Source organism: Oncorhynchus keta, chromosome 9 (genome assembly GCF_023373465.1).
Source record: "Oncorhynchus keta strain PuntledgeMale-10-30-2019 chromosome 9, Oket_V2, whole genome shotgun sequence".
Classification (NCBI taxonomy): Eukaryota; Metazoa; Chordata; class Actinopteri; order Salmoniformes; family Salmonidae; genus Oncorhynchus; species Oncorhynchus keta.
In genome coordinates this window covers 17139343-17165485 of record NC_068429.1, presented here as the reverse complement: position 1 = coordinate 17165485, position 26143 = coordinate 17139343, and the positions used below count along the sequence as shown (strand labels likewise).

The following is a 26143-nucleotide window of genomic DNA, read 5'->3' as shown; positions in this document are numbered from 1 at the left end:
TTTTGCTCTCGTGTTCTTTAGTGTTTATTTTTATTTCCTATTGAATAACCTCGGCTTAAGGGCATTGTGAAATTCTAACTTTCGTATAATTCCCTGTGTTCCCCTCATTCTCATAACCATATCCAGGGAGTACAGAGCATGACTCCTCCAGTAAACAGACATTCTGAACCCCGACGCATGAGGGTCCTCCTGTGTGCCCCGTCCAACGCCGCCATCGACAACCTGATGAAGAAGATTATCCCGGTCTTCAAGGAGAAGTGCAGGAACATCCAGGGTACGCTACCTCAACTATGGAAATCCTCATGAATTGGGAAACTGAAATAGATTAATGAAATATGCCTATTTGGAAAAATTTTAATGGGTAAACGTTAAAAGGCAATTCAACCACAAATGATTGTTTCACGGAACTGCTATGGATAAGAGCGTCTGCTAAATGACTTAAATGTAAATGTAAATGTAAATGTGAAGTTGACATTGTCCTGGATGGCTTTCTTAAAGGTAACTGTGGGGACATCAATCTGGTGAGGCTTGGGAACGAAAGGACAATCTCCAAGAATTTAAAACCTTTTAGCCTGGACAGTCAGGTGAAAAACAAAACACGTGAGTCTGGAGAGCGTGCGCGGGCACAAGTATGCACACGCCTTCCTCAAATCACTTCAATAAAAAACGTGTGTTGTCCCTTTTCACCTGCAGAAAGGGCCCAGATGTCACAGGACTCAGACATCCACCGGCGCAGAGCACAGCTGGACGAGAACATAGACAAGATCTCCAAGATATTGCCAAAACTGCAAAAGAAAGAGGAAATGGTACATGCATGCTTCACCCAGCAGAGGCTACCAGAAGGCTGGCCTCACCTACTGTTCTACTCTGGGCTCTTACTTTAATTATGGGCCTCTGTTCAGATGCGTTTACAGTCGACATGGGTTCGATTCTAGCCCACTGCCCTTTGACTCACCCTCTTTCAATCTCCCCTATCTTTCCAACACTTTACTATCTCTTCAATTAGAAATTGCAAAAGGAGTGGGATTGCCCCACTCCTTAAAATACCTTTAAAAATATGATGGAATGGCATGTTTTTACATTTTTCTGCTTTTCATGATTTCTCTTCCTGCGTCTTCCATTGGCTTGTGTGTAGTACCATGAGCTGGCAGCACAGAAGTCCAGAATGCTCCAAGAGAGAGAGACACTCAGCCTCCAACTCAAAAAAGTAAGGCCCTCAATCACATGACCATTATATACACTACATGTCAAAAGATTTAGAACACCTACTCATTCAATGGTTTTTCTTTGTTTATGATTCTCTACATTGTAGAATAATAGTGAAGATATCAACACTATGAAATAACACGTATGGAATCATGTAGTAACCAAAAAAGTGTTAAATCAAAATATATTAGAGTTTCTTCAAATAGCCACCCTTTGCCTTGATGACAGCTTTGCACACTCTTGGCTTTCTCAACCAGATTCAGGTGGTAGTCACCTGAAATGCATTTCAGTTAACAGGTGTGCCTTGTTAATTTGTGCAATTTCTTCCTTTAATGTGTTTGAGGCAATCAGTTGTGTTGTGACAAGGTAGGGGGGTATACAAAAGAAAGTTCAATTTGGTAAAAGACCAAGTCCAAATTATGGAAGGAACATCTGAAATAAGCGAAGTTGAATGACAGTCCTTTAAGACATGAAGGTCAATCAATGTGGAACATTTCAAGAACTTTTAAAGTTTCTTGTAGTGAATTTGCAGAAACTGTCAAGCGCTATGATGAATCTGGCTCTCACGAGCACCGCCACAGGAATGGAAGACCCAGAGTTCCTCTGCTGCAGAGGATAAGTTCATTAAAGTTACCAGCCTTAGAAATTGCAGGTTAAATGAATGCTACAGAGTTCAAGTAACAGACACATCTCAACATCAACTGTTCAGAGGAGACTGCGTGAATCAGGCCTTCATGGTCGAATTGCTGCAAGGAAACCATGATTGAAGGACACCAATAAGAGACTTGCCTAGGCCAAGAAACATGTGCTGTGGACATTAGACCGGTGGGAATTTGTCCTTTGTTCTAGAGTCCAAATTGGAGATTATTGGTTCCAACCGCTGTGTCTGTGAGATGCGGTGTGGGTGAATGGATGGTCTCCGCATGTCTATTTCCCACCGTAAAGCATGGAGGTTATTTAGAATTCATGACACACTTAACCAGCATGGCTACCACAGCATTCTGAAGCAATACGCCATCCCATATGGTTTGCGCAACGTGGGTCTATCGTTTTGTTTTTCAACAGGACAATAACCCAACACACCTCCAGGCTGTCTACGGGCTATTTGACCAAGGAGAGCTGACCTGGCCTCCACAATCCCCCGACCTCAACGAAAGTGACATTGTTTGGGCTGAGTCGGTCCACCGAGTTAAGGAAAAGCAGCCAAGTGCTCAGCATATGTGGGAACTCCTTCAAGAATTTTGGAAAAGCATTCCAGGTGAAACTGGTTGAGAGAATGCCAAGTGTGTAAAGCTGTCATCAAGGCAAAGGGTGGCTACTTTGAAGATTCATCTAAAAATATATATTTCAATGTTTTGCTTACTACATGGTTCCTTGTGTTATTTCATAGTTTTGATGTCTTCTATTATTCTACAATGTAGAAAATAGTAAAAATAAAGAAAAACCCTTGAATGAGTAGGTGTTCTAAATATGACCGGTAGTGTACATGGATGACCTTAGCAACGTTGTCATGTGTATAAGGGGTCATTAGAGGCGTTATTATTCAGGATGGATTAAAGAAAGGGAGAAAAACTAATTTGATGGGAAAGACTTCTAATTAGAAATGCTTCTTTCTCTCATAACCCTCATGCTTTCTCTTCCCTCTGTCTGTCGAACTCATTCTCTACATTTTTCTCTCTTCTTCCTCCCACTATCAGTCTCGTATTAGGAAGCAGGAAACCCAGGCCCAGGTACTGCAAGATGCCCATATGGTCTGCTGCACCTTGAGCACCAGCGGCAGCACCGTCCTGGAGTCGGCGTTCCGGCGCCTGGGACACAAACCCTTTAGCTGCGTCATCGTGGACGAGGTCAGATTTTGGAGCTCTTATACTTTGGCCGCATTTCAATAGTTGTTCCATCTACCAAAGTGGTGCTGGAGACTCACGGTGTGCAAGCACACTAGGCTGCTGCAGCACCCATAACTCACATTGGTGCCACAAATGAGAAGCAGAAATCAATTGTGCCGTTTTTGAACATTGATTAGTGATTGTCAAGGACTCACACACAGACATGCCAAAATATGTGTGGAGGCTACAAAATAACTTCATAGGCTATTTATCTGATTATGGGGTTTGAATATCACGGTACAAAATAATTTGCTAGCTCTTAAAGGGCCAGTTTTACGTAATTATTCAGACCTTTTATTATGAGACTTGAAATTGAGCTTAGGTGCATCCTGTTTCCATTGATCATCCTTGATGTTTCTACAACTTGGAGTCCACTTGTGGTAAATTCAATTGATTGGACAGGATTTGGAAAGGCAAACAACTATCTATATTAAAGGTTGACCGATTAATCGGAAGGGCCGGTTTCAAGTTTTCATAACAATCGGAAATTGGTATTTTTGGATGCCGATTTAAAAAAATATATATATAAAAAATAAAAAAAATAAAAAAAATACTTTTAACACCTTTATTTAACTAGGCAAGTCAGTTAAGAACAAATTCTTATTTTCAATGACGGCCTAGGAACAGTGGGTTAACTGCCTTGTTCAGAGGCAGAACAACAGATTTTTTTACCATGTCAGCTCGGGGATTCAAACTTGCAACCTTACGGTTAACTAGGCCAACGCTCTAACCACCTGCCTCACGGGGAGACTGCCTGTTACGCGAATGCGGTAAGCTGCTAGCTAGCATTAAACTTATAAAAATCTATCATAATCACTGGTTAACTACAAATGGTAGATGATATTACTAGTTTATCTCGCTTGTCCTGCATTGCATATAATCGATGCGGTGTACATTCGCGAAAAAGGACTGTCGTTGCTCCAACGTGTACCTAACCATAAACATCAATGCCTTTCTTAAAATCAATACACAGAAGTATATATTTTTAAACCTGCATATTTAGCTAAAATAAATCCAGTTTAGCAGGCAATATTAACCAGGTGAAATTGTGTCACTTCTCTTGCGTTCATTGCACGCAGAGTCAGGGTATATGCAACAGTTTGGGCCGCCTGGCTCGTTGCGAACTAATTTTCCCGAATTTTACGTAATTATGACATAACATAGGTTGTGAAATGTAACAGCAGTATTTAGACTTAGGGATGCCACCTGTTAGATAAAATATGTAACGGTTCCGTATTTCACTGAAAGAATAAACATTTTGTTTTCGAAATGAAAGTTTCCGGATTCGACCATATTAATATAATACATCAATCAATTTAGCCTCAAATAAATAATGAAACCTGTTCAATTTGGTTAAATAATGCAAAAACAAAGTGTTGGAGAAGAAAGTAAAAGTGCAATATGTGCCATGTAAGAAAGCTAACGTTTAAGTTCCTTGCTCAGAACATGAGAACATATGAAAGCTGGTGGTTCCTTTTAACATGAGTCTTCAATATTCCCAGGTAAGACGTTTTAGGTTGTAGTTATTATAGGAATTATACTTATTATAATTATAGGAATGATACAAACTGAGCAGTCGGGGGAGAAGGGCCTTAGTCAGGGAGGTGACCAAGAACCTGAATCTCAGACCATGAGAAACATTCTCTGGTCTGAAGAAGCCAATATTGTGGTCTTTGGCCTGAATGCCAAGTGTCAGGTCTGGAGGAAACATCATGCTGTGGAGATGTTTTTTGTTGTCAGAGACTGGGAGACTTGTCAGGATTGCGGGAAAGATGAACAGAGAAAAGTACAGAGATCCCTGATTTATAAACCTCATCCAAAGCTCCCAGGACCTCAGACTGGGGCAAAGGTTCACCTTCCAACAGGACAACGACCCTAAGCACACAGCCAAGACAAATCAGGAGTGGCTTCGGGACAGTCTCTGTCCTTGAGTGGCCCAGCCAGATCCCGGACTTGAACCCGATCCAATATCTCTGGAGGGGCCATGAAAATAGCTGTGCAGTCCCTTCACATGCAACCTGACAGAGCTTGAGAGGAACTGCGGAGAAGAATGGGAGAAACTCTCCAAATACAGGCGTGTCAAGCTTGTAGCGTCATATCTAAGAATACTAGACTGTAATTGCTGCCAAAGGTGCTTCAACTGATTAAAGGGTCTGAATACTTATGTAAATGTGAATTTTCAGTTTATAATTTAAAACATTTGCAAGAAATCTACCTGTTTTTGTTTTGTCATTGATGTGTGTAGATTGAGGCGGGGAAAAACACTTCCAAACAATTTTAGAGTAAGGCTGTAATGTAGCAATGTGGGAAAAAGTCAAGTGGTCTGAATATTTTTTGAATGCACTATATGAAAACACCTTCACACTGCCTCAGTATGAATGTGAGAAACCAAGAGCATTTCCCCCCCCCAACACATTTCGTTGTGTGGTGCAGGCAGGGCAGGCCACCGAGACGGAGACTCTCATCCCTTTGCTCTACCATTGCAACGCCCTCATCCTGGTGGGAGACCCCCATCAACTGCCCCCTACGGTTATCTCTCAGGTACTGCAGCTCACTGTCACTACCTGAAAATACACCTGCAAGAGATTTTTATTTTACTTGGCAAGTCAGTTAAGAACAAATTCTTATTTACAATGACAGCCTACTGGGGAACAGTGGGTTAACTGCCTTGTTCTGGGGCAGAAGGACAGATTTTTACCTTGTCGGTCTTTACTGGCCCAACGCTCTGACCACTAGGCTACCTGCCGCCCCTTTTCTTACTCATGTGAGTCTTTCAACACTTCTCAGGTCAATCATTCTGACTAACAATTAAACAGAAACTGTGTATTTTCATTGTTCCCCTGGCTGCTTGTTTCTCCCCATATAGATATCCATTACCAGTCAAAAGTTTGGACACCTACTCATTCAAGGGTTTTTCTTTATTTTCTACATTGTAGAATAATAGTACAGACATCAAAACTATGACATAACACATGGAATCATGTAGTAACCAAAAAAGTGTTAAACAAATCCAAATATATTTTATATTTGCAGTACTTCAATGTAACCACCCTTTTCCTTGACAGCTTTGCTTTCGCTCAGCCAGCTTCATGAGGTTTTCACCTGGAACGCTTTTCCAACAGTCTTGAAGGAGTTCCCACATGATGAGCACCTGTTGGCTGCTTTACCTTCATTCTGCGGTCCAACTCAACCCAAACCATCTGAATTGGATTGAGGCCAGGTCATCTGATGCAAAACTCCATTGCTCTCCTTCTTGGTCACATAGTGATTTTCTTTGCAGCAATTTGACCATGAAGGCCTGACTTACGAAGTCTCCTCTGAACAGTTGATTGTTACTTGAACTCTGAAGCATTTATTTAGTCTTCAATTTCCGAGGCTGGTAACTTTAATGAACTCATCCTCTGCAGCAGAAGTAACTCTGGGTCTTCCTTTCCTGTGGCGGTCCTCATGAGAGCCAGGTTCTTCATCAGTGCTTGATGGATTTTGCAAGTGTGCTTGAAAATTTGCAACGTTTTGGAAATTGTTGAATGACCCTCATGTCTTAAAGTGATGATGGAATGTCATTTCTCTTTGCTTATTTGAGCTGTTCTTATCACCATAAGACCCAGTCCATATGATGGTATCTTCTGTATACCACCCCTACCTTGTCACAACACTGATTGGCTCAAACGTATTAAGAAGGAAAGAAATTCCACAAATGAACTTTTAACAAGGCACACATGTTAATTGAAATGCATACCTCGTGAATCTGGTTGAGAGAAGACCAAGAGTGCTGAGCTGTCGTCATGGCAAAGGGTGGCTAATTTGAAGAATCCCAAATATATTTTGATTGAAAACTTTTGGTTACTGCATGTGTTATTTCATAGTTTTGATGTCTTCACTATTATTCTACAATGTAGAAAAAATAAAGAAATCCTCCAATGAGTAGGTGTCAACTTTTGACTGGTACTGTACATTAAAAGGTTTAGTGTTAGGTAGATTAAGTGTTGCATTTAAATGTGATTTGTCTTCTGTCAGAAAGCGAAGGAGTTGAAGTACGGCCAGTCCCTGATGGCTCGGCTGGTGAAGAACCTGGCTCGCTACTGTAAGGAGAACAAGAAGCCCAGCCCTGTGGTCTTCCTTAGCTGCCAGTACCGCATGCACCCCGAAATCTGCGAGTTCCCCTCCAAGCACATCTACTGCAAGGCCCTTAAAACTGACAGGTATGTTCCCTCCCTGCCCACGCCTTTAAGACACACGGACTTGATTCAGTAGGAATGAATTGTCTAGTTATGGTTTTCATGTTCCTAAAGCTAGAGAGATTGTGAGCAAATATTTAATTACAACTTAATGCACCGATCATTGAACACAATTTGTTTTAGTATAGTGGTGTGCACAGTGCTGCATTATTAATGGTGACTGTTTTTTTATGTTAATGCTATGGAGGTTTCCAGACACTTTCTTTATTTTATTTCTAGTTTTGTCTCGTTTTTGAGAAACCTACCCCAGCCGCAATTCACTTAGTCATTGTGCAGTATCAGGGCATGCAAACTACATTTTTGAAACTGACACACGGTATAGTGATGTAGGTCTTTAATGTTGTACACATATAGTGTCTTGTGAAAGTATTCACCCCCTTGGCATTTTTTCTATTTTGTTTCCTTACTACCTGGAATTAAATGTAAAAATGTTTTGTATCATTTGATTTACTCAACATGCCTACCACTTTGGTGGAAATAAGAAATAAGACCAGAAAAACAGAACTTGAGCGTGCATAACTAATCAACCCCCAAACAAAAAGTCAACACTTTGTAGAGCCACCTTTTGTAGCAATTACAGCTGCAAGTCTCTTGGGGTATGTATCTGTAAGTTTGGCACATCTAGACACTGGGATTTTTGTCCATTCTTCAAGGCAAAACTGGTCCAGCTCCTTTAAGTTGGATGGGTTCTACTGGTGTACAGCAATCTTTAAGTCATACCACAGATTCTCAATTGAATTGAGTTCTGGGCTTTGACTAGGCCATTCCAAGACATTTAAACGTGTCCCCTTACACCACTCAAGTGTTACTTTAGCAGTATGCTTATGGTCATTGTCCTGCTGGAAGGTGAACCTCTGTCCCAGTCTCAAATCTCTGGAAGACTGAAACAGGTTTCCCTCAGGAATTTCCCTGTATTTAGCGCCATCCATCATTCCTTCAATTATGACCAGTTTCCCAGTCCCTACCGATGGATAACATCCCCACAGCTAGATGCTGCCACCACTGTGCTTCACTGTGGGGATGCTGTTCTTGGGTAATGAGAGGTGTTGGGTTTGCACCAGACATAGCATTTTCCTTGATAGCCAAAAAGCTCAATTTTAGTCTCATCTGACCAGAGTACATTCCATATGTTTGGGGAGTTTCCCCATATGCCTTTTTGGCAAACACCAAATGTGTTTTTTGACACTCTTCTGTAAATCCCAGCTCTGTGGAGTGTATGGCTTAAAGTGGTCCTATGGACAGATCCTCCAGTCTCCACTGTGGGTCTTTTCAGCTCCTTCAGGGTTATCTTTGGTCTCTTTGTTGCCTCTGATTAATGCCCTCCTTCCCTGGTCTGTGAGTTTTGGTGGGCGGCCCTCGCTTGGCAGGTTTGTGGCGCCATATTCTTTCCATTTTAATGGTGCTCCGTAGGATGTTCAGTTCGCAAAAAAAAATTAAGAACCTAACCCTGATCTGTACTTGTCCACAACTTTGTCCCTGACCTGTTTGGAGAGTTCCTTGGTCTTCATAGTGCCGCTTGCTTGGTGTTGCAGACTCTGGGGCCTTTCAGAACGTGTGTGTATATATACTGAGATCATGTGACAGATCATGTGACACGTAGATTGCACACAGGTGGACTTTATTTAACTAATTATGTGACTTAATAAGTGATCAAATTGATCACGAGGCGAAGTATATTCTTTAGCTGTCCGTCTGGAAAAAATGTCCGGGTAATTCTCAACCAAAATATCCGGTCGGAGACCGGAGGAAATGCGTTGCCTTGCGTCTGTTTGACCAAGAAACAAAGCCTAGGCAAATGACACGACTCTAGACAACGTGTGGAAGCTGTAGGTATTGCAACCTCAGCCCCATTAAATGTGGTTCACCTTTATCAATGGGTTCAAGTCGCGCATGGATATATATTTCCATTTTCAGTGATCAGATTTTCCTGCGCTTTTCGATGAAACGCACGTTCTGTTATAGTCACAGCCGTGATTTAACCAGTTTTATAAACGTCTGAGTTTTCTATCCACACATACTAATCATATGCATATACTATATTCCTGGCATGAGTAGCAGGGCGCTGAAATGTTGCGCGATTTTTAACAGAATGTTCGAAAAAGTAGGGGGTAGGATTAACAAGTTAAGGTTATTGGTTGTGGCAGATCTTATTTAGGGGCTTCATAGCAAAATTGGTGAATACATATGTATCACCACTTTTCAGTTGACGTTAACCTGTTTATCCACTTGTCCTTCAGACAAGGTGACTGAAAATGTTGTTTGATGCAAGAAACCACTTAACAAAATAAATGCATTATTATTCCAATAGCCTTATTACAGAGAATCAGACAAATTATGCTACCCTCTGCCTATTGGCTACTTGGCTTATTCAAGCCTGTCTCAAAATACAACACTGCCCCTTCAAGACAAAAATGTTCTTTACTTGACTTGCTTTTCAAATAGCTTTTGGAGGAAGCAATCACTCCCCTATTGCTGCCTACAAATTATCTATAACTGGGATAGTAACTCACTAACTCGCAAAGGAAATGAAAAATATTTGCACACATGGCTACATGCAGCTCTGGCTTTGATCTCAAAACAAGTGCATCTCCTCACGACTGCTCATGCTGTAAACACCGTCCAGTTCAACATAAATGGCACAGATCCATATATGACAAAGGTCTTTTTGCATAGTGGCCTATCGCAGCTCTGATTTGGTTATGCCGCTCAGGTCTGTGAGTACCGGCTGAGTTAGAATTGCAATAGAATCCTACACTGAATTTGGCCTACAACAAAATCTCCTGCATAGTTATTTTTTGTTTCAGTATGTTGCTTTGAAAGTGGCTAATATTATGTATATACCCCAACCAGAAGCCATGGATTACAGGCAACATCCACACTTAGCTAAATAGTGGAGCTGCCGCTTTCAAGGAGCGGGACTCTAACCCGGAAGCTTATAAAAAATCCCTCTATTCCCTCCTCCGAACCATCAAACAGGCAAAGCGTCAATACAGGACTAAGAACGAATCGTACTACACCGTCTCCAACGCTCGTCGGATGTGGCAGGGCTTGCAAACTATTAGATTACAAAGGGCAGCACAGCTGTGAGCTGCCCAGTGACCCGAGCATACCAGACGAGCTAACTAACTTCTATGCTCACTTCGAGGCAAGAAACACTGAAACATGCATGTGAGCATGAGCTGTTCCGCTCGACTGTGTGAAAGGCTGGTCATGGCTCACAACACCATTATCCCAGAAACCCTAGACCCACTCCAATTTGCATACCGCCCCAACAGATCCACAGATGATGCAATCTCTATTGCACTCCTCACTGCCCTTAAACACCTGGGCAAAAGGAACACCTACGTGAGAATGCTGTTCATTGACAACAGCTCAGCATTCAACACCATAGTGCCTTCAAAGCTCATCAACAAGCTAAGGACCCTGGACTAAACACCTTCCTCTGCAACTGGATCCTGGACTTCCTGACGGGCTGCCCCCATGTGGTAAGGGTAGGTAACAATCACATCCGCCACGCTGATCCTCAACACGGGGGCCCCCCAGGGATGTGTGCTCAGCCCCCTCCTGTACTCCCGGTTCACTCATGACTGCACGGCCAGGGCATGACTCGCACACAATCATCAAGTTGGCCGATGACACAACAGTGGTGAAATAGCCTAATGGGAGGTGGTCAGAGACCTGACCGTGTGGTGCAAGGACAACAACCTCTCCCTCAATGTGACCAAGACAGAGGAGATGATTGTGGACTACATGAACATTCCCCCATTCTCATTGATAGGACTGTAGTGGATCAGGTTGAGGGCTTCAAGTTCCTTGGCGTCCACGTCACAAACTAACATGGTCCAAACACACCAAGACAGTCGTGAACAGGATATGACACAACCTATTCCCCATCAGGAGACTGAAAAGATTTGGCATGGGTCCTCTGATCCTCCAAAAGGTTCAATAGGTGCATCGCCACCTGGTATGGCAGCTGCTCGGCCTCCGACCGCAAGGCACTAAATAGGGTGGCGCGAATGGGGCCAAGCTTCCTGCCGTCCAGGACTTCTATACCAGGCAGTGTCAGAGGAAGGCCCTAAAAATCGTCACTCCAGCCACCCCAGTCATAGACTGTTTTCTCTGCTTCCGCATGGCAAGCAGTGCCGGAGTGCCAAGTCCGAGGCTTCTTAACAGCTTCTACCACCAAGCCATAAGACTCCTGAACATCTAATCAAATGACTACCCAGACTATTTGCATTGACCTTTTAAGCTGCTGCTACTCTCTTATCTATGCATAGTCGGTCTAATAACTCTAATAACTACATGTACACTACCGTTAAGTTGGGGGTCACTTAGAAATGTCCTTGTTTTTGAAAGAAAGCCCATTTTGTCCATTTAAAATAACATAAAATTAGTCCAGCATCCCGGAGTTGCCTCTTCACTGTTGACGTGGAGACTGGTGTTTTGCGGGTACTATTAATAAAGCTGCCAGTTGAGGTGTCTGTTTCTCAAACTAGAGACTAATGTACTTGTCCTCCTGCTCAGTTGTGCACGGAGCCTCCCACTCTTTCTATTCTGGTTCGATCCAGTTTGCGCTGTTCTGTGAAGGGAGTAGTACACAGCGTTGTACGAGATCTTCAGTTTATTGGCAATTTTTCACATGGCATAGCCTTCATTTCTCAGAACAAGACTGATGAGTTTCAGAAGAAAGTTAATTTGTTTCTGGCCATTTTGAGCCTGCAATCGATGCTCCAGATATTCAACAAGTCTAAAGAAGGCCAGTTTTATTGCTTCTTTAATATCAGCACAGCAGTTTTCAGCTGTGCTCACATAATTGCAAAAGGGTTTTCTAAAGATCAATTAGCCTTTTTAAAATGATCAACTTGGATTAGCTAACACAATGTTGCCATTAGAACACAGGAGTGATGGTTGCTGGCCTCTGTACACTTGTGTAGATTTTCCAATAAAAACCAGCCGTTTTCAGATACTATAGTCATTTACAACATTAACAATGTCTACACTGTATTTCTGATCAATTTTATATTTTAATGGAAGCAAATTTTAAATTGTACCTTTATTTTACTAGGCAAGTCAGTTAAGAACAAATTCTTATTTTCAATGACTGCCTAGGAACAGTCTGTTCAGGGGCAGAACGACAGATTTGTACCTTGTCAGCTCGTGGATTCGAACTTGCAACCTTTCGGTTACTAGTCCAACGCTCTAACCACTAGGCTACCCTGCCGCCCCAAATGTGCTTTCCTTTGAAAAACAATAACATTTCTAAGCGACCTCAACTTATGAACAATAGTGTACATATTACCTCGACTAACCTGGACCCCCCCTGTATATAGCCTCGCTATTGTTATTTTACTGCTGCTCTTAACTTATTTATATATTATAATTTTTTTTGGGGGGGGGGGGTATTGCTGCGTTGTTGAAGGGCTTGTAAGTAAGCATTTCACTGAGGTGACAAATATTTGATTTGATAGTGTTGATTTTATCACAATTGCCACATTAAAGGGAAACGTTGATTGTGTTAACAGGGAGAACTCTAGAGTTACGTCGAAGTTCAATCTCGTGCTGCTTTCCGTGGGCTGATATTTCTAATGCGCAGCAGTCCCAGGGAGCTGCGCGGCAATGTCGGGGATATTGTACGACTGAGCGCGGCTTAGAGGGAACATTGATTATGTTGCGGAGAATGTTCAGAATGACCAACAGTACAAGTCAAAAGTTCAGACACCTAATTTCAAGGGCTTTCCTTTATTTGTATTTTGTTCTACGTTGTAGCTGAAAGCTAGGGGGCAGGATAAATAGCGTGCCCAATTTCAACTTCCTGCTACTCATGCCAAGAATATAAGATATGCATATTATTCATAGATTTGGATAGAAAACACTCTGAAGTTTCTAAAACGGTTTGAATCGTGTCTGTGAGTATAACAGAACTTATGTAGCAGGCAAAACATTGAGGACTAACTGTTCAGAATTTTTTCCCCCATTTTTTTCCCCCCCATTTTTTTAATGTTTTTATTTTTTTATCATATTCCAAATATACTTTCAGTTCCTACATCTTCCACACGAAGTCGCCAGTGTTTGGAATATGGCTGAGGTTATTTATTTGTCGGCCAAGTAGGCCAACTCAGAACGGGGGACCCTTTTGTGAGTTGCACAAGACGTGATGAGCAGAGTTTTCTTTTCATTCATGCATTGAATACAAATTGCCCCGTCTACAATTTGATCGATTATTAATGTTTAAAAATACCTACAGTTGTATTACAAAAGTAGTTTGAAATATTTTGGCAAAGTTTTTATAGGCAACTTTTGAAATATTTTGTAGTGACGTTGCGTTTTTCTCAGCTGTTTTTTTTATGGATCAAACGGGCTTTATAAATGGCCATTTTCGATATATATGGACGGAATTAATCGTACAAAAGGACCAATTGTGATGTTTATGGGACATATTGGAGTGCCACCAAAAGAAGCTCGTCAAAGGTAATGCATATTTTATATTTTATTTCAGCATTTTGTGTAGCGCCTGCTACACTAGCCCTTTTGTTTACTACTGGTGCAGATTGGTGCATGCTATCAGATAATAGCTTCTTCTGCTTTCGCCGAAAAGCATTTTTAAAATCTGACATGTTGGCTGGATTCACAACGAGTGTAGGTTTAATTGAGTATCTTACATGTGTGATTTAATGAAAGTTTGAATTTTATAGCATTTTATCTGCATTTCCCCTGGCAATTGGCCAGTTGAGATGCTAGCGTCTCCCTATCCTCAAGAGTTAATAGTTAAGACATCAAATCTATGAAATAACACATGGAATCATATAGTAACCAAAAAAAGTGTTAAACAAATCCAAATGTATTTTACTTAGATTATTTCCTGTAGCGGTCCTCATGAGAGCTGGTTTCATCATAGCACTTGATGGTTTTTGCGACTGCACTAGAAGAAACCTTTCAGAGTTCTGTATACCACCTTTACCTTGTCACAGCACAATTGATTGGCTCAAACGCAATAAAGAAAGAAATTCTACAAATTCACAAGGCACACCTGTTAATTTAAATTCTAGGTGATTACCTCATGAAGCAGGTTGAGAGAATTACAAGTGTGCAAAGCTGTCAAGGCAAAGGGTGGCTTCATATTTTGTTTAACACTTTTTTTGTGTGTATGTATGTTATTTCATAGTCTTCACTATTATTCTATATTGTAGAAAATAGTTTTTTAAAATGTAAACCCTGGAATGAGTAGGTGTCAACTTTTGACTGGTGCTGTACATCACAATACTGAGACCATGTCAGTTTCTATAAGGATGTTTTTGGGTCTTTGATCTTTTAATGTCCTTTGCGTGCCCTGATACTGCACAACAAGAAATGAGGGTGTGAATTGCGGGAATTCTCCTTTTTAAGTGTTTAGCATTGCATGTGAATTTTTTTATTTATTTATCCTTGATTTAACTAGGCAAGTCAGTTAACAACAAATTCTTATTTACAATGATGGCCTACCGGGGAACAGTAGGTTAACTGCCTTGTTCGGTGACAGAAGGACAGAGTTTTACTTTGTCTAACTTTTCGGTTACTGGCCCAACGCTTTAACCATCACTATCATTTGTGTGTGTGTTCCTGTCTTCAGTGAGACTGCAGAGAGGAGGGGGAACATTGGCTGGCCTCTCCTGCCCTACCGTGTGTTTGACGTGACCGACGGTCAGGAGGTCAAGGAGGGAGCGTAAGAAATGCTCTGGATCATGTTCCTATGACTTCTCCCATTTAATTCATTCTACTGTAGGCTTCATGTTAAAGGGATAGTTCAGTGACTTTGCATGATTTAGACATTTGGTTTCTTATCTCCAACATTCTAGGGCACATAAAAATCATTCCATGGAGGGCAGAGTGTGTTTGTTTTTTCTTTTCAATTAAGCCCTAGACGACCAGGTGTGTGGAGTTCCTTAACTAATTGGTGACCTTAAAGTACAAAGGAGGAGTGAAAACCCCGACACTCGGCCCTCCATGGAATAAGTTTGACACATTTGATCTAGGGCCTTCAAACTCAACTCTGGACCTTGAAGCCAGTTCCACTGCTTGTTTTCATTATTCCCCTGTAATCCGAGACCTATTTAGACCTGGCGTACCAGGTGGGTGCAATTCATTCTCGGGTAGAACAGAAAACCAGCAGGCTCCGGACCTCGTAGGGTAAGAGTTGAATACCCCTGGTCTAGGGACAGGGAGTGACTGCGATCCACACTTTGATTTTGTTAAACTAGCCACGGCCAACAATTGTAAACCATTTTTGGTCCAATTCCCAACCTCTTGCTGAACAATCCCTTTAGTGACATTGCGAAAAAGTGCTTGTGACTGAATACATGTTGAATGACTGTTTGATTGCCGTCTGGCTGGTCACCAGGTCGTTCAGCAACCTGAAAGAGGTGCAGCTGGTAGTGTTCCTGCTGAGGCTGATGGCTGAGAAGCAGCAGGTCAAGGTGGGGGTCATCACGCCGTACAATGCCCAGAAGGACCGCATCAACCGCGAGATGGCCAAGGTGGTCAACAAGAACCTCACGTGAGTCAGGTGCTGCACCATAAATGTGCATTCTCATTGGGGTTAGTAGATTGCCAGGGTCCGTTCGCACTGCTGGTGTAAAAAGAAACCATTTGCCAGAAAAGGAAGCCATTTCAGTAGTCTTAGCTTGCAGAATCATTAGAGCCAAAAGAAATGGCCTTTCTGCTGTAGTTGTTCCCCGCTAGCAGTGTGAAGGGACTCTAGAATGACCAAAAGAAATGGCTTCCTTTCTGCTGTAGTTGTTCCTCGCTAGCAGTGTGAAGGGACTCTAGAATGACCAAAAGAAATGGCTTCCTTTCTGCTGTAGTTGTTCCCCGCTAGCAGTGTGAAGGGACTCTAGAATGACCAAAAGAAATGCCTTCCTTTCTGCTGTAGTTGTTCCCCGCTAGCAGTGTGAAGGGACTCTAGAATGACCAAAAGAAATGGCTTCCTTTCTGCTGTAGTTGTTCCCCGCTAGCAGTGTGAAGGGACTCTAGAATGACCAAAAGAAATGCCTTCCTTTCTGCTGTAGTTGTTCCTCGCTAGCAGTGTGAAGGGACTCTAGAATGACCAAAAGAAATGCCTTCCTTTCTGCTGTAGTTGTTCCCCGCTAGCAGTGTGAAGGGACTCTAGAATGACCAAAAGAAATGGCTTCCTTTCTGCTGTAGTTGTTCCCCGCTAGCAGTGTGAAGGGACTCTAGAATGACCAAAAGAAATGGCTTCCTTTCTGCTGTAGTTGTTCCTCGCTAGCAGTGTGAAGGGACTCTAGAATGACCAAAAGAAATGGCTTCCTTTCTGCTGTAGTTGTTCCTCGCTAGCAGTGTGAAGGGACTCTAGAATGACCAAAAGAAATGGCTTCCTTTCTGCTGTAGTTGTTCCCCGCTAGCAGTGTGAAGGGACTCTAGAATGACCAAAAGAAATGGCTTCCTTTCTGCTGTAGTTGTTCCTCGCTAGCAGTGTGAAGGGACTCTAGAATGACCAAAAGAAATGGCTTCCTTTCTGCTGTAGTTGTTCCTCGCTAGCAGTGTGAAGGGACTCTAGAATGACCAAAAGAAATGGCTTCCTTTCTGCTGTAGTTGTTCCCCGCTAGCAGTGTGAAGGGACTCTAGAATGACCAAAAGAAATGGCTTCCTTTCTGCTGTAGTTGTTCCTCGCTAGCAGTGTGAAGGGACTCTAGAATGACCAAAAGAAATGCCTTCCTTTCTGCTGTAGTTGTTCCTCGCTAGCAGTGTGAAGGGACTCTAGAATGACCAAAAGAAATGGCTTCCTTTCTGCTGTAGTTGTTCCTCGCTAGCAGTGTGAAGGGACTCTAGAATGACCAAAAGAAATGGCCTTTCTGCTGTAGTTGTTCCTCGCTAGCAGTGTGAAGGGACTCTAGAATGACCAAAAGAAATGGCTTCCTTTCTGCTGTAGTTGTTCCCCGCTAGCAGTGTGAAGGGACTCTAGAATGACCAAAAGAAATGGCTTCCTTTCTGCTGTAGTTGTTCCCCGCTAGCAGTGTGAATGGACTCTAGAATGACCAAAAGAAATGGCTTCCTTTCTGCTGTAGTTGTTCCCCGCTAGCAGTGTGAATGGACTCTAGAATGACCAAAAGAAATGGCTTCCTTTCTGCTGTAGTTGTTCCTCGCTAGCAGTGTGAAGGGACTCTAGAATGACCAAAAGAAATGGCTTCCTTTCTGCTGTAGTTGTTCCCGCTAGCAGTGTGAAGGGACTCTAGAATGACCAAAAGAAATGGCTTCCTTTCTGCTGTAGTTGTTCCCCGCTAGCAGTGTGAAGGGACTCTAGAATGACCAAAAGAAATGGCTTCCTTTCTGCTGTAGTTGTTCCCCGCTAGCAGTGTGAAGGGACTCTAGAATGACCAAAAGAAATGGCTTCCTTTCTGCTGTAGTTGTTCCCCGCTAGCAGTGTGAAGGGACTCTAGAATGACCAAAAGAAATGGCTTCCTTTCTGCTGTAGTTGTTCCTCGCTAGCAGTGTGAAGGGACTCTAGAATGACCAAAAGAAATGGCTTCCTTTCTGCTGTAGTTGTTCCTCGCTAGCAGTGTGAAGGGACTCTAGAATGACCAAAAGAAATGGCTTCCTTTCTGCTGTAGTTGTTCCTCGCTAGCAGTGTGAAGGGACTCTAGAATGACCAAAAGAAATGGCTTCCTTTCTGCTGTAGTTGTTCCTCGCTAGCAGTGTGAAGGGACTCTAGAATGACCAAAAGAAATGGCTTCCTTTCTGCTGTAGTTGTTCCCCGCTAGCAGTGTGAAGGGACTCTAGAATGACCAAAAGAAATGGCTTCCTTTCTGCTGTAGTTGTTCCCCGCTAGCAGTGTGAAGGGACTCTAGAATGACCAAAAGAAATGGCTTCCTTTCTGCTGTAGTTGTTCCCCGCTAGCAGTGTGAAGGGACTCTAGAATGACCAAAAGAAATGGCTTCCTTTCTGCTGTAGTTGTTCCTCGCTAGCAGTGTGAAGGGACTCTAGAATGACCAAAAGAAATGGCCTTTCTGCTGTAGTTGTTCCCCGCTAGCAGTGTGAAGGGACTCTAGAATGACCAAAAGAAATGGCCTTTCTGCTGTAGTTGTTCCCCGCTAGCAGTGTGAAGGGACTCTAGAATGACCAAAAGAAATGGCTTCCTTTCTGCTGTAGTTGTTCCCCGCTAGCAGTGTGAAGGGACTCTAGAATGACCAAAAGAAATGGCTTCCTTTCTGCTGTAGTTGTTCCCCGCTAGCAGTGTGAAGGGACTCTAGAATGACCAAAAGAAATGGCTTCCTTTCTGCTGTAGTTGGAGATAGCAGTGTGAAGGGACTCTAGAATGACCAAAAGAAATGGCTTCCTTTCTGCTGTAGTTGTTCCTCGCTAGCAGTGTGAAGGGACTCTAGAATGACCAAAAGAAATGGCTTCCTTTCTGCTGTAGTTGTTCCCCGCTAGCAGTGTGAAGGGACTCTAGAATGACCAAAAGAAATGGCTTCCTTTCTGCTGTAGTTGTTCCCCGCTAGCAGTGTGAAGGGACTCTAGAATGACCAAAAGAAATGGCTTCCTTTCTGCTGTAGTTGTTCCCGCTAGCAGTGTGAAGGGACTCTAGAATGACCAAAAGAAATGGCCTTTCTGCTGTAGTTGTTCCCCGCTAGCAGTGTGAAGGGACTCTAGAATGACCAAAAGAAATGGCCTTTCTGCTGTAGTTGTTCCCCGCTAGCAGTGTGAAGGGACTCTAGAATGACCAAAAGAAATGGCCTTTCTGCTGTAGTTGTTCCTCGCTAGCAGTGTGAAGGGACTCTAGAATGACCAAAAGAAATGCCTTCCTTTCTGCTGTAGTTGTTCCTCGCTAGCAGTGTGAAGGGACTCTAGAATGACCAAAAGAAATGGCTTCCTTTCTGCTGTAGTTGTTCCCCGCTAGCAGTGTGAAGGGACTCTAGAATGACCAAAAGAAATGGCCTTTCTGCTGTAGTTGTTCCCCGCTAGCAGTGTGAAGGGACTCTAGAATGACCAAAAGAAATGGCCTTTCTGCTGTAGTTGTTCCTCGCTAGCAGTGTGAAGGGACTCTAGAATGACCAAAAGAAATGCCTTCCTTTCTGCTGTAGTTGTTCCTCGCTAGCAGTGTGAAGGGACTCTAGAATGACCAAAAGAAATGGCTTCCTTTCTGCTGTAGTTGTTCCCCGCTAGCAGTGTGAAGGGACTCTAGAATGACCAAAAGAAATGGCCTTTCTGCTGTAGTTGTTCCTCGCTAGCAGTGTGAAGGGACTCTAGAATGACCAAAAGAAATGGCCTTTCTGCTGTAGTTGTTCCCCGCTAGCAGTGTGAAGGGACTCTAGAATGACCAAAAGAAATGGCCTTTCTGCTGTAGTTGTTCCCCGCTAGCAGTGTGAAGGGACTCTAGAATGACCAAAAGAAATGGCTTCCTTTCTGCTGTAGTTGTTCCCCGCTAGCAGTGTGAAGGGACTCTAGAATGACCAAAAGAAATGGCTTCCTTTCTGCTGTAGTTGTTCCCCGCTAGCAGTGTGAAGGGACTCTAGAATGACCAAAAGAAATGGCTTCCTTTCTGCTGTAGTTGTTCCCCGCTAGCAGTGTGAAGGGACTCTAGAATGACCAAAAGAAATGGCTTCCTTTCTGCTGTAGTTGTTCCCCGCTAGCAGTGTGAAGGGACTCTAGAATGACCAAAAGAAAAATTGTATTCCAGGGTGGACGTTGACACTGTGGAAGGCTTCCAGGGCCGAGAGATGGACTGTGTCATTGTCTCCTGCGTCAGGGCGAGCCACGAGCAGGGCGGCATTGGGTGAGTGTACAAGCTTTCCTGGTAAGGTCATGTGACCAGGCCGTATACTTGGTAATGATATAACAAATTGGATTTATGTAACGCTTTACGTAAAGTAGTATTCATACTACGAGTACTGTGCTTACCTGGGGTATGGGTATAGTTTCTGATCTATGCTGGACCCCCCCCCCCAGATTCCTGGGGAATCGCCAGAGGTTGAATGTGACCATCACCCGGGCCAAGTTTAGCCTGTTCATTCTGGGCCATCTACGGACACTCCAGGTAATTGGCTCCACCTCCTGTATCTGTATGGAGGCCTGTGTCTGGTTGCATTTCCTTTTCCAGCCTCGTGTTGATTGTGTGTCTGTCCTAGGAAAACCAAGACTGGGGTGCGCTCATCAAGGATGCTGCGACACGAGACGTCATTATATCAACGAATGAGATGACCTTCAAGACGGACGCCAGGAAGATCTTCAAAAAGGAGCTGACCAGGAGCTCGTCTTACCCCCTCAGAGAACCAGGCCCTCCCTCTGCTGCCCCCTGTCCCAACGCCGATCCCCCCAGGCCTGCTCCCTTCCAGCTACGCCGCTCTTCTGAGCCAGCCCTGTTCGCCCAGGGCAGGGACTCCCCCCAGCAGCCCTGGTCGGCATCCCCTCCCCAGGACGCTGACAGGCCCAGAGACCCCCGTCTGGTAGTCCAGACACCCCAGCATAGACCAGACTGGAATCCGGGAGCTGAAAGAATCAGGCTCCCACAAGCCGAGATCAGAAGAGACCCACGAGCTGAGAGGGATCCACGAGGATGCAACAGCCCAGAACAGCGTCACCCAACTGGGTACCAAAACCAGAGATGGGCTGTCAGGGAGAGGGACAGAGAGCAACACCGTTCACCAATCACCGCGCCATACCCAGGAGATGGAGTCAACAGACCACCGAGGGACCCCAGTCAGAGAGACTATAATTGCTACAGTGCTACAGCCTTCAACCACCACACACACACTCACCCCCGGAAACGAGACCCAGACCCCCGATGGATCCCTCCCACCCACTCCAAGAGGGGGAGAGAGAGGACTGACCACTGACTCTGTTTTGGTTTGTTTTTTTATTGGTGTGCTTTCTGATAAATTCAGGGAATGGGAACGAGAGTGGAAGGGCAAGAGATTACGCAGAGTAGTTTGGTTGTCGAACAGTCAGTCAAAAACATCACTGTTCACCATCTCAAGCAGTAATATGATGCTGTTGTATCATTTACAAGTCAGTTAATTTTATTTCTGTAATAAATGTAATTGTTTTTGTAATAAGCTGTTTAATGACTTATGGCTGGAGTATGTGGGTTGGCCCTGGCCTCTCTAAAAAAACTGCCCTTTGTTTGGACAGTGGGGGCGGGGCCTTTTGAAAGGGCACTTGTACTATAACACTGGTACTTGTGTGTTTCCAGTTTATTACTGAGAGATGTAACCAGGGTAATGCACTGTGCCTGTGACTTTTATTCATTTTCTTTTTTTGGTTCACAATTTTATAATTTCCTAATCTCATTTTCTTACGTGCTCTGCATTTGTATAGAAATGTTCTGGACTTCATAAAAGTGCAAAGACTAATGTCACTGGTACTCAATGTTTGATACCTGGTTATTTATTAGTAGTATAGCCCACGTAACAGAATGGCTGTTACATTACAATTTTAAGTACACACTATTTCCGCTTATAGCATATATTAAGTGCAAAAGTATATCTCGTCAGCCATAGTTATTTGACTATAGGCAATTATTTTAGTTTTATTTTGCTTTTAAAGTGTCGTCCTTGTTTAGCACCAGGATGCTGATTAACTGAGGCAATTAAGGTTACATTTTGTGATTGGAATGGGCCTGGTTGTTACATTAAGCATCTTTCTAGAATGTGTAACATGGACCCATACGTAGTCTTAAGTGAGCGCTGTAGCTGGAGCATGTGGGACAGATGTTGCATTTCTAAATAGGGAGACATGTTGTACAGTAGTTAAATGCCATTTTATGCCCCGGAGAAGCTTTGACATCTCTGGTCACTTTCTTCTGCTGGTTTATCTGTACGGTATTGGATGCACTTTTATTTGTTGTATCACACTGTGCATTTACACAAGCTCGTTTTCACACACACAACTCTATCAACAAAACTCATTTTAAGTTACCTTTCTTGTCGACAGAGACGAGGTTATATGTATTATTCACCGCTGTTGGACTTCAGGCCAGCTACCTCCTCAAATGTTGGAACCAAAGACTTCCTGTGACTCTCAGCAACTGCAGTGAAGTATACATGGCTTTATTCCTTCTGCGTGTCACCTGTCACAATACTGTCCAGTGTTTAGAAGGTAATGGTTCAGTGAAGTATACATGGCTTTATTCCTTCTGCGTGTCACCTGTCACGATACTGTCCAGTGTTTAGAAGGTAATGGTTCAGTGAAGTATACATGGCTTTATTCCTTCTGCGTGTCACCTGTCACGATACTGTCCAGTGTTTAGAAGGTAATGGTTCAGTGAAGTATACATGGCTTTATTCCTTCTGCGTGTCACCTGTCACGATACTGTCCAGTGTTTAGAAGGTAATGGTTCAAATAATTTCTTCATTTCAATGCAATATAGTTTCTGGGAGAAATAGTTTTTCTAAGACCTGTGCCCCAAAAGTACCACAGTGCCAGTTTAAACCAAATCAAGTATGTAGATCTTTTTTAAGTTGATAAATGAATCATCTTATTTGAAATTGAACAATTGTTTACATTTAAATTTAATCTGCAAAATTATTTTATTTGTTTGCAATTGGTGCTTGTTCACCTGGGGCATGTTCAACAGGACTCATTGTTTTGGAATGTTCAAAAAACAAACATGCATCTCTGACATGCAGAATAAGGAGGTACACAGGTAGATGGTACAACTCATCATACCACAATCCTTTCACCAGTTCTGATTGGTATAGGTACAACTTTCCTCTAAGGCCATAGTTTCCATTCTCCTAATGCTTGTGTAGGACTGTGTGGTAGGGGAATCTGGTCCTAGATCAGTGCGGTTCAGCCAGGACAACTCCCACGCTGGTCTCTGATCTGTGCCCCATCTCCCAGAGGATCTCCCCCACACGTCTCAGTTCATCCCACTGCCCTTCATGTTAACAATACAGACTTCTTCTGAAGCGGAGCCCAGAATAGAGATGCCTTACAGAAAGACTAGAACAGGATTGTATTTTACCACCGCCTGAATGTCTTTTCTGTCTTATTACATGCTGACACCCACCCACTTTTTTTTTTGTATTTTTTTTTTTGCATTCCTCCCAGGTGTTCGTGGTGCTTTTGTCTAAATGTGTTCATCCTGTTACGGCGTGAGTGCATTTCACCTGTAGTTCTCTTGTTTACATCCAATGTCACCGACTCCACTAACACGGGGAACTACTTTCTCAATGAAGTGTTTATTTTTTAATAAAGTTCTACTCCAAATAAAGGATGCCACACAGTACCTAGGGTGTCATTAGGATGATCCTTTAAACCCTGGGTTTCCACGCCAATGACGATCTCTTAGTGGGAGAAACATAGAAATAGTGTTTATGGGGTCTTTTCCTATTCTAGTAAGTCTATTTGTATGTGGAGACCATTATGTGTTGGCCTATTATTGTCATTTTGTTCTCAGAACCTTATATGGGTATTTAAATGTTTGTTAGGACATTATGGTGCCATTTTTGGTTTAATTTCAGCTGGATGTGTTGGTGTCAATCATGTCCGCTCCTTTTCTGTTTGCATAAAACATGTCTGACCTGAATGAAATTACATAGGTGAGAGTGGAGTATGTTGAGCCATTTTTTTAACATTCAGCATCACTACGTCAAGGGAAATGTAGTATTCTTTCTAACGATATCTACATATACACTATATATACAGAAGTATGTGGACACCCTTTAGTGGATTCTGATTTTTCAGACACACCTGTTGCTGGCAGGTGTATAAATTCCAGCACACATCCATGCAATCGCCATAGACAAACACTGGCAGTAGAATGGCCTTCATGAAAAGCTCAGTGACTTTCAACATGACACTGTCACAGGATGCCATCTTTCCAAAAAGTCATTTCGTCAAATTTCTGCCCTGCTGGAGCTACCCCGGGAAACTGGAAGTGCTGTGATTGTAAAGTGGAAATGTGTAGTCTAGGAGCAACAACGGCTCAGCCTCGAAGTGGAAGCCACACAAGCGCACAGAATGGGACCGCTTATTGCTGAAGCGTGTAAAACATCTTCTGTCCTCGATTGCAACAGTCATTACTGAGTTCCAAACTGCCTCTTGGAAGCAATGTAAGCACAATAACTGTTCGTTGGGAGCTTCATGAAATGGGTTTCCATGGCCGAGCAGCTGCAAACAAGCCATGCGCAATGCCAAGCGTCTGCTGGAGTGGTGTAAAGCTCACCGCCATTGGACTCTGGAGCAGTGGAAACGTGTTCTCTGGAGTGATGAACGCGCTTCACCATCTGGGTTTGGCAGATACCGGAGAACGATACCTGCCCGACTGCATAGTGCTAACTGTAAAGTTTATAAGAGGAATAATGGTCTGGTGCTTTTTGTCATGGTTCGGGCTAGGCCCCTTGGTTCCAGTAAAGGGAAATTGTAATGCTACAGCACACAATAACATTCTACAAATTCTGTGCTTCTGACTTTATTGAAACAGTTTGGGGAAGAACCTTTCCTATTTCTGTGCACAAAGCGAGGTCCATACAGAAATGGTTTGTTGATCGGTGTGTAAGAACTTGACTGGCCTGCACACAGCCCTGACTTCAACCCCATCATATACCGTTGAGATGAATTGGAATGTCGACTGCGAGCCAGGTCTAATTGCCCAACATCAGTGCCTGACCTCACTAATGCTCTTGTGGCTGAATGGAAGTTTGTGGAAATATTGAATCAAATATTGCTCAGATACCGGAAGTTGTAAATTCAAATACACTTTATTACAAAGTAACAGAGCTGAGGAATTCCATTGAACTGACTTTTCTTGTTACAGACCTCAGGCTTTGTAGGTTTCCACCTTCAAATAACACAGTCACTCTTCTCTATGTAGATAATTAACTCCCCTTGGCTTTGAGCCACCAATATTTTGTCTCAATTCTTGCTTGTTAACGCCCACATCTGCTTCAGTTTAGATTATATTGGTGGCGGCGCCATAGTGTTCATCTAAAGAATAATACATTTATTGCATATATACTTTCCCAGTATAAGTGTTTTTCTAATAATACTTGATTAGTACAACCACGGATTATTTTACATTTTCTGCTTCTGTTGTGTTTTTACATTTCTAGTGGTTATTGACCCAGTCTGTACACTCTCTTATGGATTCTGCTTCTGTTGTTTTTACATTTCTAGTGGTTATTGACCCAGTCTGTACACTCTCTTATGGATTCTGCTTCTGTTGTGTTTTTACATTTCTAGTGGTTATTGACCCAGTCTGTACACTCTCTTATGGATTCTGCTTCTGTTGTGTTTTTACATTTCTAGTGGTTATTGACCCAGTCTGTACACTCTCTTATGGATTCTGCTTCTGTTGTGTTTTTACATTTCTAGTGGTTATTGACCCAGTCTGTACACTCTCTTATGGATTCTGCTTCTGTTGTGTTTTTACATTTCTAGTGGTTATTGACCCAGTCTGTACACTCTTATGGATTCTGCTTCTGTTGTGGTTTTACATTTCTAGTGGTTATTGACCCAGTCTGTACACTCTCTTATGGATTCTGCTTCTGTTGTGTTTTTACATTTCTAGTGGTTATTGACCCAGTCTGTACACTCTCTTATGGATTCTGCTTCTGTTGTGTTTTTACATTTCTAGTGGTTATTGACCCAGTCTGTACACTCTCTTATGGATTCTGCTTCTGTTGTGGTTTTACATTTCTAGTGGTTATTGACCCAGTCTGTACACTCTCTTATGGATTCTGCTTCTGTTGTGGTTTTACATTTCTAGTGGTTATTGACCCAGTCTGTACACTCTCTTATGGATTCTGCTTCTGTTGTGTTTTTACATTTCTAGTGGTTATTGACCCAGTCTTTACACTCTCTTATGGATTCTGCTTCTGTTGT

At 42.9% G+C, this 26143-nt stretch overlaps 1 protein-coding gene across 1 annotated transcript in view; it reads left to right on the top strand.

The window, feature by feature from the left end:
• Positions 1-23546, top strand: part of setx (senataxin) — a 64641-nt gene extending 41095 nt beyond the window's left edge. Inside the window, exons 14-25 of the mRNA XM_052525387.1 lie at positions 127-274; positions 499-600; positions 694-806; positions 1136-1207; positions 2904-3053; positions 5526-5633; positions 7110-7294; positions 14937-15029; positions 15705-15860; positions 19998-20093; positions 20267-20354; positions 20446-23546. Of these exons, the coding sequence (XP_052381347.1) occupies positions 127-274; positions 499-600; positions 694-806; positions 1136-1207; positions 2904-3053; positions 5526-5633; positions 7110-7294; positions 14937-15029; positions 15705-15860; positions 19998-20093; positions 20267-20354; positions 20446-21153 (2019 nt within the window). The 3' untranslated portion in view covers positions 21154-23546. The remainder of the gene's footprint in view (positions 1-126; positions 275-498; positions 601-693; positions 807-1135; positions 1208-2903; positions 3054-5525; positions 5634-7109; positions 7295-14936; positions 15030-15704; positions 15861-19997; positions 20094-20266; positions 20355-20445) is intronic.
• Positions 23547-26143: the final 2597 nt, after the last annotated feature.